At 36.8% G+C, this 18,880-nt stretch overlaps 1 protein-coding gene across 1 annotated transcript; it reads right to left on the reverse strand.

Moving 5' to 3' along the window:
• Positions 1–2,373: 2,373 nt before the first annotated feature.
• LOC115445253 (SWI/SNF-related matrix-associated actin-dependent regulator of chromatin subfamily A containing DEAD/H box 1 homolog) lies at positions 2,374–18,637 on the reverse strand. The gene is made up of 15 exons (XM_030171468.2): positions 18,352–18,637; positions 15,762–15,964; positions 14,919–15,229; positions 14,427–14,595; positions 13,328–13,512; positions 12,691–12,884; positions 12,330–12,465; positions 11,884–12,019; positions 11,469–11,606; positions 11,045–11,284; positions 10,534–10,761; positions 10,040–10,251; positions 6,957–7,112; positions 6,208–6,338; positions 2,374–5,694 (listed from the first exon to the last, which is right to left on the reverse strand). The coding sequence occupies exons 1-15, from the start codon at positions 18,476–18,478 to the stop codon at positions 5,618–5,620; spliced, it is 2,643 nt and encodes an 880-aa protein (XP_030027328.1). The 5' UTR covers positions 18,479–18,637; the 3' UTR covers positions 2,374–5,617.
• Positions 18,638–18,880: the final 243 nt, after the last annotated feature.

The raw sequence follows: 18,880 nt of genomic DNA on the forward strand, positions 1-18,880 counted from the left end.
TGCAATGTACAGTTGTATTTATTTGAGAAAACTCACATCGCGCCATGTCTTTTTTTTATACTCGGAAAATGTCCTGTCTTATCATATCCTACGAGGATTGTAGGTCTGGCTGATCTTGGTTTTATAATCTTGCAATCCTGTACTTGTTGGCGAGAATTTGATTTATATTTCTTTGTCAAACATATATAAATCTCATAACGAAAATTTTTAAATGACCTTTTTTTCCTCAATTCCTAAAACAGTTACGTTTATTCAATAGACAAGCATTATTTATGTATATATCTAGTAACTAACCAAATATGGCAATATACCACCTTCTAGTCTTAAATGGTAGTCTATACAATGATGTTAACATATCAGCCAGCTCTACATCTCCCATGTATTTGTTATGCTCGTGAAATTTTTTCGGACAATCAACCTCTACCTTTTGTTTCTGCTATTTACAATATCTTTTTATTTTCCCCATAGGATCAGATCCAACAAATGAGCTTATAAGAGTCACTGGTTTATTATTATTCCATTGTACTGTAACTAATTAGTCTGTTAGTACAGGATTTATCACTAGTGTCAGAAAGTGCATGCTTACCAGGAACAAGTGGCAATATTCTATCCATGCAACCTTGTATTTTATGCTGTTAACAAGCAGAAAAAACACAAACAAAACAAAAACCCATCACATGAAAACGAACTATTTATTCATGGAAACTCATCCCTAATTTAGCAATGTTCATCACAGTGAACATGTTAAATTGAAAAAAAAATTGCGAGTATTTGGCAATGTTCACTGTAATGAACAAACAGGTTTGCCGGTAAAAAATATTACTAAAATAGTATAATTCTACACGAAAAACATACCAAATCGAGGTACAGATATTGATTAATAAATCAAATGCATGGAAAAGTTAGGATAGTTATGTATACCATGTAAAATATAAAAGTTTACCTTGCGAAGTATTGAGTGCCCGCGTCTACCCGACATCTTAACTAGATAATGACAAGTAAACTATTTTGCCACTTGTAGAATTATATTTTCCAGTATCAAGATGCTTTAAACTTACTATACGTAAAATAAAAATAAGGGAAATGTAGAAAACAGTCGTTAAATATATTTTTTTCGTGAATGTATATCACAGTGAACAATACCAAATTAAGGGTTAAAAGAAAACATAATTAGTTTACTTATTGACATATGTCTTCTAATGTGGTTTCCTTAGGAAGTGTTTGCAAAAGTCCCAAATGGGACAGGGCGCACTCTAAATAAAATAATGACCCATACCAAAATTGCCAATTTGCGGGAATCGTCAAACAACCAATTTCTGTTTGCGACCTTTTAGTATTTTCCCTTTTTTTTCATGCTATAGGTTTCATTTTTTACCTATCCTAAATAAGCTCAATTTTATAGCAACTTCAAAAAAAAAAGGTAGCAAACAAAAATTAGTTTTCCGACGACTGCCACAAATTAACAATTTTGAAATAGGTCATTATTTTATTAAAAGTACGAAGTTTCGAGTCTCCCAATTACAAGTGCTAATGGCCAATCTACCTCTTTATTATAATTACTTGAAATCACTGGTGAAAACAATTTTCGGGAATTGGTCCGATATAAAGTATTATGTAGCCGCGGCCTTACGCTGACGTGTTCCTGTGTTTAGGTTATGATCTAAACAAATGAACTGACTGACGAGTGTCAGAGCATGCACGCTTTCCGTAGTATTATAATGCTTTTTGATGCGCGCTGCACTTGTTCCCATCAATACGGTAGTTTTTATAATAACTTACGGAAGAGGGTAGTTTCCTATGCTTGATTTAATTTATTATTTTATAATGTAACAAAATAATATCAAAAAGAAATTCTTCTGTGAAATCAGCATCAATATTGGTTGTAAAATAAAGAAGTAATTCATATTTGAAATATTCTTTAGCAAAAGTGGGAGCAAGGTCGGGATATAGCGCTGTCCTTTTCTCACTCATGAAACGTTATGGCCGGTGACATTGGGTGACGTCACATTTCACTATAACTGTATTTGACAACTTTCCTTTCCACAAAATTGCAAAGCTTTATAACTTATTTACGCATATAACTGCGAGGTGGACAGACGACTTGATAAAAGTCGCAGGAACACGTTGAATGCAGGCCTCTTCGGGTAGGTCCGTCTGGAAATCTTTGGGGAAGGCATATGTTCACCAATGGACTTTATGTTGCTGATGATGAAACATTTGTTGATGTTTATCTCTGCACTACTCTAAGATTGACAGAATGACAATGCCTTTGGTATGAAGTCCGACTATGTACTCCTCTGTATATAAAGTATATTAATAAGGCATAATAGGATCTTGTCTGATACAGCCAAATAATTATAAGAAAACACAACATGCGTTTTACAAAATGAACTAATTTATTTGTCCAAGGAATGTATCTACACTAAATTAAAAATGTGCTACTTAAATAACAAAATTAATCTAAAATATAAATACGTAAAAATAAACTAAATGTAGGAAACACGGGACATTGAATCGTGTTTTCATCTGAGGATCGTGGTTTTATAAATAATATCGTTAATTGTATTATTATTCCTTGTTTGAGGGTAGAAATAGCTATGTTGAAATTGTTAACAACGCCACCTAGCGTATACATGTAAAATTACTTTGTAATGTTTACAATATATTTTAGTATAAATTCTAGTCTCATTCACACTTTACTTTATATTACATACTTACAAAAAACTATGCTTTTTAAAATACAATATTCATAAAATAGATGACACAAAAATTATTATTTTAGTACATATTTTGAAAAAAATTCAAAGAAGTGTAGGGAACTCACAATGAGTATTGATATTTAAGTACATATTTACAAAGTTCAATTTTCATCAACAAACCAATCTACCCTCTAAAGAAATGTATACACACAACACACATCACACTTTTCGTTTTTCACATATCACACTTCATTGACATTAATCGCCCAAATAATTCTACAAAATCAACCGAGAATTAACATTATCATTAATAAAATAAGATTGAGAATAGGTTAAACACGAAAGCATGACGCTACTTAAAAGCGAAAATTTTGCTGTTATTACAGCATAAATAGCTTAGTTTCATAATATTGAATTCGTATTTATAGGGTTATAGAAATACCGATGCAAGATAATTCAATAACAAAAAAATATGGTTATGTGTAAAAAAATATATGCTTTACTATGGTGTGTTTATGACTGATTATCAAAACAGTCATTCATGTTTTAAACAAACCAGATTTTTAAACCCTTTTCTATTTCAAATATTCATAAATCATATTCTATAGCATATTCACAAAAGCAGTACCATAGATAACTTACTCTACCTGTCTGTGGCTAGTCTATGGGAATATAGAGGTTTAATAAATACATTACTTTACATAAGGCGTTTTTTATCGTCGCATATTAAAATATTCTTTTACAGTCCGCACGGAAGGGCTAGTCATCCCCCCCAATTCAAGGATCAAGTGACGCAAGCATTATGAATAAATCAGTTAATGATATCGCTCTAACTTACATCCCTTACCCCTTAAATCAGAAATGGCTACCCTTGGCATGCGGCCCATAACATCTATATACTTATTACGATACTAGTGCTGTACGACAATTATCGACGTAAGGGGCCGTTCGAGTATTACGTAACGCAATTTTTGAAGATTTTTACCCCTCCACACCCGCATGTAACGCGCCGTAACGTTTTCCTGTATGCCCTGGCCACCTTCAAAAGTTATGTAACTCTAAATTGAACATTTTTTTTTGGAATATTCACAATTATTTTACGTAAAATACCGGAAAATCGCTAAAATACCTTTGTCATTGTTTTAAATTTAAAAAATCAACGTTACATAACGCTTAGTACTAGACCCACCTCCCGCCACTGTGACGCATCGTAACGCTTTACAAGAAAAATTGCGTTACGTAATACTTGAACGGCCTGTAACTGGGGCGTCATGATTCGCAGGTTTGTTCATTACATACCTTACAGTTAACCGATGGGATATTGAAAAGCATTTATGTAGGAACTTAAAAACTTAACTAATCCACCTATACATTGTTCCGATCGCAAAATAGTACTGCCTTACGGTTTTAAGAAACCCAACATACATCCAAAATATTTCAATATCTAGTTTTACACATCTCCGTAACTAATCAATTGAAATACAATCTATGGTCTATATATATGGGTACCATGAACCCCCGAAAATAGTTTAGCCAATAATAATAAATTATAGAAAAGTATGAGCTTGAAATAATGTTATTAAATTGACAGGAGTATGTGACGATGCCTAGACATCATCAAATTGTTTGTTGTTTTTTTGCTTCCGAATTGCTTTATCAACTTTTTCTTTCAATACAGTATTAATAAGCAAGTGGGTTACTTTGTGATCAACTGATCTTTTTACATCCCATAACAGAGTAATTATGGATGCTATTTATTTACAGAAAGGAGCAGGGATTATAAATTTACTGAATCTTTAGATTATGAGTTGTGAAAAAATATACATTCATATTAGAGAATATAGGATAACTCACAGCTTCCCGATTACCAGAAATAGTCAGTTATAACATATTTGTATGGGTTTAGTCTGTATTCTTTGGGAACAGTTTGACGGCGTATACAAACTTACCTACATACCTGACACTAACATAGCCGTTAATATGGTTAATACAAAACCACATTCAATGAAATATCAGATTCTTTTTATGTGGATTTTAGAGACCCTTCAAACATTCATGACATTAAAAACACTTATTATCATATAAATATAACATCAATTTAATCATTCGGCAACAACTTACAATTATCGTCTAATCACACCCTTTTCACAATCAACATCAATTATAATCTTAACTTTACGATTTAACTCTATGGTCGATATATACAATTCAGCGTCAGTTTTGAATGATGTTGACATGCGGCAGTTTTGTCAATATCATAGTTACATTTAAAAATTCTTTTCAACTATTAACCTATAATCTCAGTGTGATGTCCAAACATTACCAGGTATTTGTTTTGAGGATAAAGTGAAAATCTATTACGCTTATTTGATAGGGTTTGTATCATGAACTAATGAGAATACTGTGTTTAAAGGAACTTAAAATTGCTAAATAAATAATTAACTACTTATTATCCATTGAAATTATCCTGGCCTTGTCAGATGTATCATGTGAAATAAAAATATTGAGCATTGTTAAGTCTCTGGGTCTATTGTTAAACTTATCTAACCAAGAGACCAACAAGACCATCAGTTATTCCAAGGATTTATGGTTTACGAACTGCATAATGATATTGCCTCAGTGCCTAGTTAGTAGTCCATTGTTGGTGGGTGTATAACTTACCTAAGTATGTTGGACTTGGCTTAACTTCAATTACACATCAAAGTATATGCTGCAGAGTCACAGACTCAAGATACAAACATAATCACTATTGCACTTCCCTTCACTTGCCAAAACGACTTAACTATTTCACTAAAACACTGGCACGTTGGACACACACTGGATCAAACATATTGGTCTATTTGTATATTTGTAACATATCGCGTCGTTCATTTGAAGCACTTGCGCATGGAAGTGAGCAGTTGCTTGTTGGTCATCGATCATTTGTTCGGCGACGTGAGACCGAGCGCCGCCGAGAGAAGTCGTACCACATTCTTCTGTTCTGTAGGCTCGTTTTCTGAAATAAAAACAATAAATTTATCTGCATCATATCGAAGCCTGACACTCAATTGTGGAATTAATAAATTGAAAATTATCACCTACTTATGAGGTTGTATTATAGATCAAACATTCAAGAACATCCTATATACATAATTTTTATTGTAATATTTTGTAGGACCCTTATTCTACGGTAGGCCTAGTAGGTTTGTACATCTTAAAGTTCTCAAAGCCCTAACAATCTCATCACAACTGTACATTACTCTTTTCTCAATTCCCGCTGCCATAATCTAAGTAATGTTATAAATGCAAGTTTGTGAAAATGTTTGATAGGAGTAAACACAGAAACACAGATTTACCATATCCATGATGAACACTTTTAGCCTGGTAAAATGCTCCATTGAGAAATTATGGGATTTTTTAAACAGATTCTTTAAGTAGATGGCGCTGATTTCGAACAGATCGCGCTGTATATCATTATAACATTTTAAACAAATCACTGTTTCATCAATTTTCGCAATCGAATTCTTACCGTCTTCGCCGGTGACGTGTTTCTCCAAGTTAAGTTTCTCCTGCGCCACCTGGTAGATGCCCTCCTCGATGGTGCCCGTGCTCAGCAGCCGGTAAATCGTGACGGGGCGCGTCTGACCCAGTCTGTGACACCTGCAATACGAATTAGTAGTCAACTTTATATAGCTCCTTATAATAATAATATCAGCCCTGTATTATATACTTGCCCACTGCTGAGCACGGGCCTCCTCTACTACTGAGAGGGATTAGGCCTTAGTCCACCACGCTGGCCTAGTGCGGATTGGTAGACTTCACTCACCTTCGGAATTCCAATAGAGAACTTTCAGATGTGCAGGTTTCCTCACGATGTTTTCCTTCACCGTTAAAGCGAACGATAAATTCACAAAGAATACACACATGATTTTAGAAGTCAGAGGTGTGTGCCCTTGGGATTTGAACCTGCCGACATTCGTCTTGGCAGTCCGTTCCACACCCAACTAGGCTATCGCCGCTTAGCTCCTTATATAAGCACCATATTTTGTGTGATACATGGGTACATGGAAAATGTGAATTCTTGCCCTTACAAAGACAACTTAACAATGGGGTGGTTGTTTGGGTCACCAGTCTTACCAGAAATGAGCTACTCAGAGGGATGATAGATATTGGGTGAGCGCTGGCTCGAGTCCCTTGAACCCTAACAATACACTCCTTTACATAACCAGGGGTTATGTCATCTGAAAAATCTTTGTAATTCTGAATGAAGTAACTCACCTATCTTCGGCTTGTTTATCGTTGTACGGGTTGAAGTCGATGTCGTGAATGATGACGGTGTCTGCAGCGGTGAGGTTGATGCCGAGCCCGCCCGCCTTAGTCGATAATAGGAACACAAATATGTCCTCGTTGTTGTACTGGTCTATTAAGTCTTGTCTGAAATGTACAAAAACAGGTAATTTAATACTATGCTGAGGATAACAGTCTGTTTTTGGTTTTTATGAGGGGCAGTGGGGTTGATGTTAGAAAGTTTAAACTAAGCCACATCATTTCTGCATCATTCTTGAGAAACTGGGAAATTGGTACTTCATGCGTACTTCACACCATATTCAGGTAGGATTATATTCTCGTCACCACTTATGTTATAGATATAAGCATCATGATGTGTAGCTACATTAGTTGCGACAATTACTTTGTTATTTTGTGAAGCTGGCAAACATGTTACCTTCTGACACATATTTATTTTTATACAAAATATTATACTTTCTTATATGTACCAAATTTAAGAAATAATCCCCATTACAAAAACAAGCCATGGATTTCTAAAGACGTTAAAGGCTTACTTAAACAGTAACTTAGACTGTGGAATAGATATACATTGACGGGTTTAGAGTGTATTTATAAAGAATACAGAAAAATAAATAACAATCTGACCAACCACAATAAAAGAGCTCGTATGGCATATGAAAAAACATTATTGCATGCTGGATCCAAAAAATTCTTCTCCTATATTAGATAGCATATAACATCTAAGGTTAGCATATCTACAGATATATATAACCAACAAAGACAAATTGTTACTCTACCGGAGGACATAGCTAAAACATTTGCAACCCAATTTACTAGTGTCTTTCAGAATAAGCCACAGAACCAATTACCAACTTTAAATCCATTACTCAGAGTAAAAGATTCCATCCCAGATATATGTTTTACATCTGATAAAATTTGCCATGTTATAAAAGAAATGAAATCCGATTCCTCGCCGGGACCGGATAATGTCCCTGTATGCATGCTGCAAAAATGTGACGTTGTCAGGCACCTAGCAACTATAATGCAAACATCCTATGAAACAGGCATATTACCAGACTTGTGGAAAACTGCGACTGTGACACCAATATTTAAAAAAGGAGATAAACTAGACCCTTCCAACTACCGTCCTATAAGTCTTACGAGTGTATTCTGTAAAGCCATGGAGAAAATTATAGTTCAGCATATAAGACACTTTTTCACTATACACAGAGTAATTCCAGACCAACAGCATGGTTTTTGCTCACATCGCTCAACAGTATCTAACTTATTATCGTGCCTGTCGTCTTGGACGAATTACTTTAACAAGCGACAACCAATTGATGTGATATACCTTGATTATGAAAAAGCATTTGACAAAGTCCCCATGAGGAGGCTTTTACATAAACTAGAATTTGTGGGAATATGTGGTAAATTGCTAAGATGGATTGAGTCATTTTTACAGCACAGAACATTCCGAGTAAGGATTGGTGAAACTAAGTCTGATCAATACGATATACACAGTGGTGTGCCACAAGGCTCTGTGCTGGGCCCAGTCTTGTATGTCATTTACACCTTTGACCTTCCTAATTGTCTGAATTGTAATGTTAGCATGTTCGCAGACGATACCAAGCTATTTGCCAACCCACTATAACCTGCTTCAAAATGATTTGAATAAAATAGCTAACTGGTCTAAAGAATGGCTCATAAACTTAAATGCATCAAAATGCACGGTCTTGCATATTGGATCTTGTAATCCTCATTTATCATACAATTTAAACAACTACCAACTTCAGGAAGTCAAGGTACAAACAGATCTGGGCGTAAGGATTACAGATGATTTGAAATGGGAAGAACACATAGTGAGAATTACAAAAAAAGCAAAGAGTTTAATATACTTAATCAGAAAAGCTTTTGGAACAATATCTCTGGAAATGATGCTAAAAATACATAAAACTTATATAATGCCAATCTTGGAATACGCATTTCAAGTGTGGAATCCCTATTTCATTAAGGACATTGATCTTGTCGAAAAAGTACAACGCAGCTTTACAAAAGTACCTAGATCACTAAAACATCTCTCGTATGAGGAATGTTTAAAGGCCCTAAAACTTACAACCTTACAACATTGTAGAGCTCGTGGGGACTTGATTGAGACATTCAAGATCCTAAGTGGACACTATGACTGTTGCGGACAATGAGCCGGCCTCGGCGACCTGACCACCTATATTGTACATACTTATACGTTAGATAATTTGTTATTCTTTATTTCATATTTTTTTTTTGGTGTTTTAGTAATTGTATAAAGTTAAAATTGTGTAATCGTGCACCCGTGGCGGTGTGTAAGCGCGGCCCGCGGGTGATCCCCCGCGTCGCCGCGCATGCGCCGTAGCGCGCACCGCCACGCATGCGCCGTAGAGCGCTCCGCCACGCATGCGCTGTAGCACGCGTGCGCCGCGGCCCGTGCGCCGATGGCTGTGATTGGCGCAGGTTAAAGCGCGTACGAACTCTCACCCATCGCGCACGGTGCCGCTATAAAATTGCATGTAAACGAGGGCCTCTGAGACAATTGCACTCAGCATCAACACGAATTTAGAAAACTGGCAAGAAACTCAGCGGCTCTCGAACCAAAGAAAAAGTATATCTAATGTGCAAAATTTGCTGTGAATACATATGTGTGAAACAAGAAAAGAAATACACGAAATTTATTGGAAAAAGAAGTTGTCTCATTCAGTCGATCCCTGAAGGAAAGACGCTCCTTACAATGACATTGCAGACTTCCATAACATATTTAAGCAAAATACAAATATCCGCCACAGGGGTCACTACCTTAAATTGGCCACTACCAGATCTCTAAACAACCCTCACAAACACTTTCTAAGTAATAGAGTGGTTGAAGCATGGAACAAGTTACCTGAAGATGTTGTGTCAGCTCGAAATATATTCAAGAACAGACTTGACAGCTACATTGCGAATTTAAAAAATAATTAGTGATTAACAAGATACAGGCGCTTATCAGTTATTATAACTGCTTGTCTGATAATAAATAAATAAATATTAAAGACCCTAAACCTGACCTATCAGTAACAGCTGTGCTGCCGTCGAGACGCAGGTACCGATGCCTCCTGATGTCCAGGTATGGCTCCAAGATGTCCAGCATCATTGTGAACTGACTGAAGATGAGCACGCGGTGACCCTCCGCCTTCAGCCGTGGCAACATCTCGTCCAGTTTTTGGAACTTTCCAGAGTCTAATATCAAGTGTTCTGGCACTGAGAATTTGCTGATACACTGGAAAGAAAAATGGTAAATAAATTTACAAGATATAAAAAGTGTATGTTTTTTTAAATAAACTAATAAAGCGTTCATTGTTATTCACTCATTACAAATTTTTTACCAGTTATTTTCTGACTAATCTCTGAGTTTGATAAACAAACAGAATGTTTGTTTACAGATAGCATACTTTTGAGAGATTACTCTAGATATTTATACCAGAAAAATACGAAAAATTGAGTAACATAACCCTGTTTTGGAGCCCATTGAAAAGAATTTATATAAAAATGTTAAACTCACATTATGCTGCAGCGTCAGCTGATGTATCTGAAAATCGGACAAGCACAGCAAATCCTGGAACGCGTAATGTTCGTTGTTCTCCTTGTACCCTGGGGACCTGGCGAGCCTCTCCGCGATCTTGCGGACCTGCCCTTCTTGGTAGTGGTAGCGCAGCAGCAGTGGATGGTTCGCCAGCTTGCGCATGTCCATCATCATCGATATGCCGCTCTGTTCTGTTGTCGCGTGAATCTGTGGAAGTTGTATTCTCCAATTTATTTATATACTGTTATCGCTCTGTATATAGGCCTGTTTATAGCTGGCCAATAGTTAAGGTGGCCTAAAAACCAGATATATAAAGAATAGTCTTGGAATATTGCACCTTAACATGGGCTAATATGGTAGATTTTAGCTGGTTGCTGCCAGCAAAACTTATAACTGTATAATTCATAACAAGTGACGCACACTACACACGCCGCCGCATCATGAACGGCATCATATTATGCTCTCGTGTATACACTTTACCAATACTCACGGTGCCATCCTTAGTGGAGAAGCCGGCGATGAGATCCTTGTACAGCCGCTGCTGCTTGTCAGACATGGGCACGAGCTCCGTGTGGCAGGTCTTGGTGGGCAGGTCCTGCAGCACGTCGCGCTTCAGCCGCCGCAGCACGAAAGGCTTCATGATACGCCGGGCTTGGTTGATTTGGCTCTGTTCGAATGCGGGCTCGTCGTCTTCTTTGCTGCCGTCGGCTTTCTTTGTAGTTTTTGATTTCTGTAGTCAAATGTGGTTATGTTTATGAATCATTGGATATGGCTGAGAAGGTAATGTGTTCGAATGCGAGTGGATTTTTCTGACAAGACTTGTTCTAGGAATGGATCTCCTAGGATACCAAATAAATCCAGACATAATCACAAACTTCGCATTATAAACAGTAAGAAGTGCGGTGGAACCTCACCGCATTCTTCTGGAACAAGCTCTTGAGATCGTCGGTCTTGCCGGAGAACATGTGCGGCATGACGAAGCATAGGAGAGACATCAGCTCCAACAGGTTGTTTTGTAGCGGCGTGCCGGTCAACAGCAGGCGGTGTTTTGACTATAAATATAACATGCCTTATTGAATAAAATAAACATAATAAAATAAACCTCTGTATGAAACTACGATATAATATTAACAATTAAAAATCCAATAGCGCTTTTATAAAGTAAAGGCCACTTTCAAACCTCAAAAGGCACTTTTACATGTTAAAGGCATTTTTACACGTCAAGGGCACTTTTATTCGTCAAGGGCACTTTTACGCGTCAAGGGCATTTTCACGCTTTAGAGTGCACTTTGGCACGAAAAAGGGAACTCTAAAATAATGTAAGCGTACCTTTATTTTGAGCAGGTTATCGTACCGCTGCGTGGACATGTTCTTAAGCATGTGGGCCTCGTCATATATAACGTAGTGCATGGGAGTGATGCGGAACATCTTTCGCTCTTCGGGACAACTGTTCACCATTGTATAACTGAAAATTAATATCATATTTTTTTTAGAAAGTAAAAGGTCATAAGTGAAATCATAGTCAATGTTTCTACTGCTATTAAAATCTATAACTAAGACTCAATGGAGTCTCGGCTAAATGCTATTCCCTGCTTGTATAAGTTGTAGATTACAGGGTTAATGACTTGACGCAGCTGTCACCCGATTCCAACTCTCTAGGAAGGTTAACATTGGGATGTTTGAACGGTGAACACATCATCACTGTACAGCCTCGTCTGAAGTTAGACGGCAATGGTTAGGTACTTTGCCCGCAATGAAATAGGGTTGGTACTAACGTGGTAAGCACGACGTCAATGGAGTCGAGCCCGCGCGCGTACTCTATACGCAACTGGCGTCGGTCCTCCGGGTTGCCATAGTACTTGCTCACGCGCAGTGCCGGGCACCAGCGCGCCAACTCAGAGCTCCAGTTGTCTGCAAACATTATTAATACATTAATAAATGCCATGGCTTTCTATAGTTATACTGCATTTTCATCATGGCAATATTTTTGGGTAGTGCAAGATGAAGCTCAGTTCGAAGATGGGCAACAATTTTATTCATGTCAAAAATATACAAGAGTATGTCATGACCTAAACTTGTGAGGTGTGTTGACAGAGACTCATAAGATCATCCCAATTTCATCATATCTCATCTCACCAAGCGTAGAAGCAGGCACGACGATAAGGTGTGTGCCGCGCGCCTGTCCGGTCTCCTTAAGGTGCGCCAGGAACGCGATCACCTGCACCGTCTTGCCGAGGCCCATCTCATCAGCCAGGATGCCCGATACGGCCTGCTTGTGCAGCACCGCCAGCCAATTGAGCCCTACTAGTTGATACGGTGCTAATTTCAAACTGGAAAGAAAGAGTTATGTGAGTAAAGTAAAAATCATTGTGAGTAATCCTCAACAATTTTAACCTTGTCAAAAGTTGTAATTGATACCAATCACTGATCATAAATTGGATTTTGGACCTAATACCCCAACTATAACAGATACCATATACAATATTGGCATACATATTGTTTTACAGTACAAATGGGCTAGCTTATCTGAGATTATGTCTAACAGAAAAGCAATGTGAAGTGACAACTAATTCTGACATTTTAATGGTAGATGATATATCTAGACAGTGAACACCCAAACACCATCCTGCCTTAAAAAAAACAATAGTTCTTTCTTAAGGCCTGGAGTATATCTATAATTCTTCAAATATAGTACATGTTTATGAACATTCAAGATCATTTAACATGAGATGACCCACTTGCTTCTTTGCCGATCTAATAAAAGCTCAATTACCTAGGGTCCAAGATAGAAGGTTGTTTAAGCCTGCCCGCCCCGGCCGCCACGGCTGCTTCGAGCTGTTGCGCCAACCCCACGCACTTCTTCATCAGCCGTTGGATGTTGTTCCTGGTGGTCAGCAACTCCTGCGTCGCGTTCAGCAGCTCTGTGTTGAGCATTTTGTTGTTGTTGAACTTCTCTACCTGTAATGTAAATGACATGGTATTGTAGATATTTCTAATGCTTTCTGGTTTGCGGTTGCATGCACTTGAGCACCTCGCGATCTTCAATATTAGAGAGAGAGAGTTGAATGGCGGAATTTTATTCACTAGGATATTTTATACCGGCAAGTCCGGCAAAAATCCATAAACATATCCCTATGATAAAGAAAGAAAATGCTTTCTGATAGCAGAAGCAAAAAGACATAAAGAGACATGAATATTAATTAAAAATCCGAAACTAACTCTGTTACGCTTTTATGTCTGAACCACTGGACCTATTTGGACGAAATTTGGTATGTAGATATTTATGAATCCTGGGAAGTACACAGGCTACTTTTTATACTGGAAAAACCTTTTCACGCGGGTGGAGCTCCGATCAATCGCTAGTTGGGTATATTTGTAAAATGGCTATGGCTCGCTCTTCAAGGACCACTTCTCATTTCAGCGAATTGTGTTATGTTGCTTCTAAGCCTAATCCAAGAAAGAAAAGATGTCACCTTATGTTATTAACTCAGCATATCCTGTATTGATTGGATATAAATTCAGCATAATGTAACCCCCTTATTCATAAACATTATTTATCTAAGGACGGAGCGTTGCTGTGATGACAAGTCTGTTGCTCAGCTTTATTTTTCTGACAGCTAGCTGTTGTTCAGCTTTGTTTATCTGACAGTTTACTAGATTAAAGTTGTATCTCAATATTAGCCAATCACAACGGCCCTATGTCTACACACTGCAAAGGCTGCCATGTCGTCGGCACTGAAAAACAAACTTGTTATCACAGCAATACTCCGTCCTTAGATAAATAACGTTTATGAATAAGAGGGTAAGAATTTACACCTGTGCTTAACGTTTGTAAAATAAATATATGTCCTTGTTACATGTCTTCAACTCACCATATCCAACCATCCTTTGAATGGTCTCTGCGCAATGATGGCTTCAGCCTTCTTCTGCGAGCATCCGCTGAGCAACGACAACTCATTGAGATTGCTTGTGTTTAGAAACTCGAATACTTTCTTCTTATCACCACCAAGGTCATCAGTGATCTCATTATCAGAATCATCACTGGAATTGAGGCAAAATACAATTGTATATTTACAAAAGTGTGATAATTCAAGGTAAATTAATTGATTAGTTACTTTAGGCATAGTCTCAAAAAAGCATATGCATAGATATAATTTTGGCCTTTAGCAACATACAGCTTTGGCAATGGTCACCAGACACGATAAACATATATACACCATCTCATCCTAAAATATTGCAAAAACGCTAACTTTTCACATGGTATCAAGCATGTGGATGGTTGGCTATCAAGCACAATTATTAATCAAAGAAAGCCAACATTTGTGGCCAGAATAAAAAAAAACAGCCATATTCAAACAACTCACCTATCATAAACTCGATCGTCTTTCCCTTTCCGCACTCCATAATCATCATCCTCACTTCCACTGCTACCTTTCCTCGCCCTGCTTCCACCATTGGTCTGGATCGGTTTCCTCACAACCATGTTAACTCTCTGCGGCCCGCTCGTAACCCTGATTACACTCATGTTTCCGTTAACCCGGTTACCAGAAAAGCCAGGTCTCGATGCAAAGAAGGTCGCACCGCCTTTGTCGTTACTCTCCGGGTCGTATTTGAGCAACTCGTCCCTGGCCCGTTCTTCATTCCAGCCGTGTTTTGCTAGTGTGTTTTTAACGAACTGCAAGAGAGATGTATGATTAACGGCAGTTCAATGCGCGAAAGCCATTTTATAACCAATGAGAGTACCCAAATTTTTGGTATGTTGATAACAACAATTGCTTATAAAAACAAACCCATAAGTTCTAGATGCCCATCCGCCTTGATCAAGATGCATCATCTATTCATATTACACACGTCAAAAAGCTAGTGCCGTGAGGAGATATATTTTGAAGATTTCATACAAGTGAAATCAAACACAACACATATCCAAACACCAACCAACCACCAAGCGTATTTCTCTAAAATACTATTCTAAAAACCCACCAAGAAAATCCCCACGATTTCCTAATATGTATTCCTATCTTTCGAAGTTGGCAGCATGTTCATCATTCCTTTGATATTGTGGATATTTTATACTTCGGGTAATAAAGAAACCATCAGGTCACCCATTTACTAATTTAGCAACCTGAACTATTGACATCACAAATTTTTAACGACCAAAAAATTTTATGATGAATTGTAACCGCATTTTTAAAGTTCATAAAACTCACCATGGGCGATATATCCGGGAACATCTCTAACATGTTCCTGAATCTTCTCTCTTTGACCGCGGTGGTAAGCTCCACTGGCCCGGGCTTCTTCGCCGGCGACGCCGCATCGTCCGAATCGGAATCCGGCAACCTTATCCGTTTGTACACAATGGGACCGGTACGCACCACTTGGTTCGGTGCCGGCATGCGTATTATGGTGGGTTCTGAAACAAATTAATAACTAAGTTTACCGTAATGATAAAATTGGCTTGGCAAAGTATGTGTGCACAAGTTGTTAGACTTCTTTGGGAATAAAAGGGTCAAAAGAGATTCAAACTTATTAGCAGTATGATCGCTCCATGATATACCTTCAATAAACCATTAGTGTAGTATGTTCATTTCGCCTGCACTAGATAAAGGTTTAAGGGAAAGGCTGATATCCATAAAATAATAATTTCTATTAAGTGTACCATAAGTTTAAATCTCTAAGGTGTTACATAATTACTTCATACTTTTGGAAGAGGAAAACAAAATTTGTTGAAATATCTTGCTGGCTGTAGGGTATTTTTATCTGCTTGGATATCAACTAATGTAATCAAGATGCAAAGCCCGCCACAATGACCTGAGTATGTGTATTGTGTTCTGGGTTCAGCCTGTATTTGTACATCTAATATCAAACTCCAGCATAATTGTGTCAACAAGCAAGGGATCAACATCTTTCGACAGTCAATACTATATGTTAACACCACTCCACATACCATCAGGATCAGTGCAGTCACTATCCTGTACCCATATAAAAAAATAAATCTCAAGAATGATAATGAAGTTAAGTTTATATTTATTTATTTGTGATCTCAATTGCCAGATAGTTTTTTTTTTTGAGCAATTTGGGTTATTATATTATTATCCTTGAACAAACAAAACAAGTGATGATGTTGCATGCATATTCTTTTCATTAAATCCCCTGTCATGACACGTGTAACAAGGAGTAGCTGGACAAAAAAAATAATGTCACCAAATTCATCACAAGGCCTGTACCATGTAAGACTTCTGTATGTGTAAGGCCTTTTATATATGGGGCAGATGTTTCCAGAGTGGGTATTGCCGAACCTTATCCCACCTAGCTTTGACCATGGTCATGTTATTATATTGTAAATTTTATTGTTGAAATATTTTTTTTCTACATGGACCAGACATCTTAGTTATGGTGCCTGGTGGTGGTGGGCCACAACATTAATTCATTGACCTACATTAGTACTTTATTATATTCTTATTCCATAATTAGTACTTTTCATATTTTGTTTTAATAATAAAAATAACTTAATAATTGTTTTTTTGATTTGGTTACAACTCATGTGATCTTAGGAAAAGTTTTTCTAGTTTAGGTGAAATTTTTGGACTTACTTTGGTCACTTGCAAAAGCTGTAGCGAAAGCAATAATAGCAATAATCGCAAAGCAATAATATTATTGGTAACATACTTCCCTATTATACAACACATGATATATTTTTCCATCATTTATGCTCTTTGTAAATATTAACATTTTTTTTTAAATTACTTTAATGTAATCTGAAGTTACTATTGTATTACAACTATCAATGAACACTGGGGAACCTCCTTAATTTATACTGCAGCCCACCAAATGAACAGAGACAACCTAAAGATAATAATATGAAAATATCTATTCCACCACTCCTTATCTATAAAATGTACAGCAAAATAATATAAGCTCCAATGTCTGCCATCTGTTCAATAATGTAAAAAATAAGCTTACAACAAGACACATAATCATACAAGGGAGGCATTGAATCATATCAATATTAAGGAAAGTCTTGTGTGGGTTTTTACTATAAACTTATTTGTAGGCAACTCTCTAAAATTTAGAATGTCATTAAGTGCCAACTGAAGTCTGGGGACTTGAAGATGTAAGGTTATTAAATGCCAGCTGGAGACATCATTTCAAAGGACCCATGTTTATGGTTAGAGAAGAGTAGAAATAGACAAATGATGAGCTATTACTTGTCCAGTTCACTAATATGAACACATGACTCGATTTTTATTATATAAACTGTAGAGATTTGAAGTTGATGTACTACAATAGATACTAAATACATATAACACTTGTATATGTTTGTATATGAAGAACTTAATAAATACTACTACATAGTCAGTCTAAAATTGTATGTCAAAAAAAAGATGATTAACCATGACCGCAAGTGTTAGGCAATACTTATAACTATTTTTTCAATGATGCGAAAATTAGTTAATATTGAATAACAATTACTTACCATATATTTTACCGTATAAAGCCCATATTAACATCCATTTACGAATACCTACCATACGTTTTAATACTTTTTTCGTCGACACGAAAATTGCCACAACGCAGGTGTTGCGACAAAAGTATTGTCTTAAATAAATTAGTTATAAAGCTTGAAATTAATTATAATAACTTATGAAAACAACAATATTTGTCAAAAACACATCCACCACAAACCCGACCTTGAAAATGTGACTACGAAACGTGCTCATCAGGAATACCGAAGCTAAGTCACATGCATGCGGCAGTGCCGTACACCCGTTGCCCAGGGTTTTGAACCGTTCTACTTACGGAAATTAGATGAAGAAGCTCTTATTGTGACCGGGCTGCTGGGAACAGTCGGTGCATTAGGTTTCCTCTGGAAACGATACTGTCTCAAATTCAAACTCAACACACTAGGGCTAGTACTCTCAGACATTTTAAAACACTGTTTATCAAATTTTAAACACCTTCTGTGAGAAAAGCTCAAAAGTTATCAGACAAAATTTAGAAAACTTTTACGAAAAATTATCACACCATCAAGCACATCAAGGAAACAACATTTCAGCCATTTTTATCCGCGAGACTGCAAGTGCAAATGTAATAAACCAATACAAATTAATGTCAAAATTAATAGGAGAGATATCAACCAATGAGAAACAAAAAAAGATATTTTCAACGAATGAAAACTATTTTTATGGCTGGCAGATACCATAAAAAATATTTTATTGATACATGATGGGTCGTTACTATGAATTTTAAAAATGTAATGTAAAAAATAAAGGTTCTTATTATTCTGTAAATTTTAAATAATAACAAAAACAAATAATATTTAAAACAT

This window comes from Manduca sexta, chromosome 14, assembly GCF_014839805.1.
Source record: "Manduca sexta isolate Smith_Timp_Sample1 chromosome 14, JHU_Msex_v1.0, whole genome shotgun sequence".
NCBI classification, from domain to species: Eukaryota; Metazoa; Arthropoda; class Insecta; order Lepidoptera; family Sphingidae; genus Manduca; species Manduca sexta.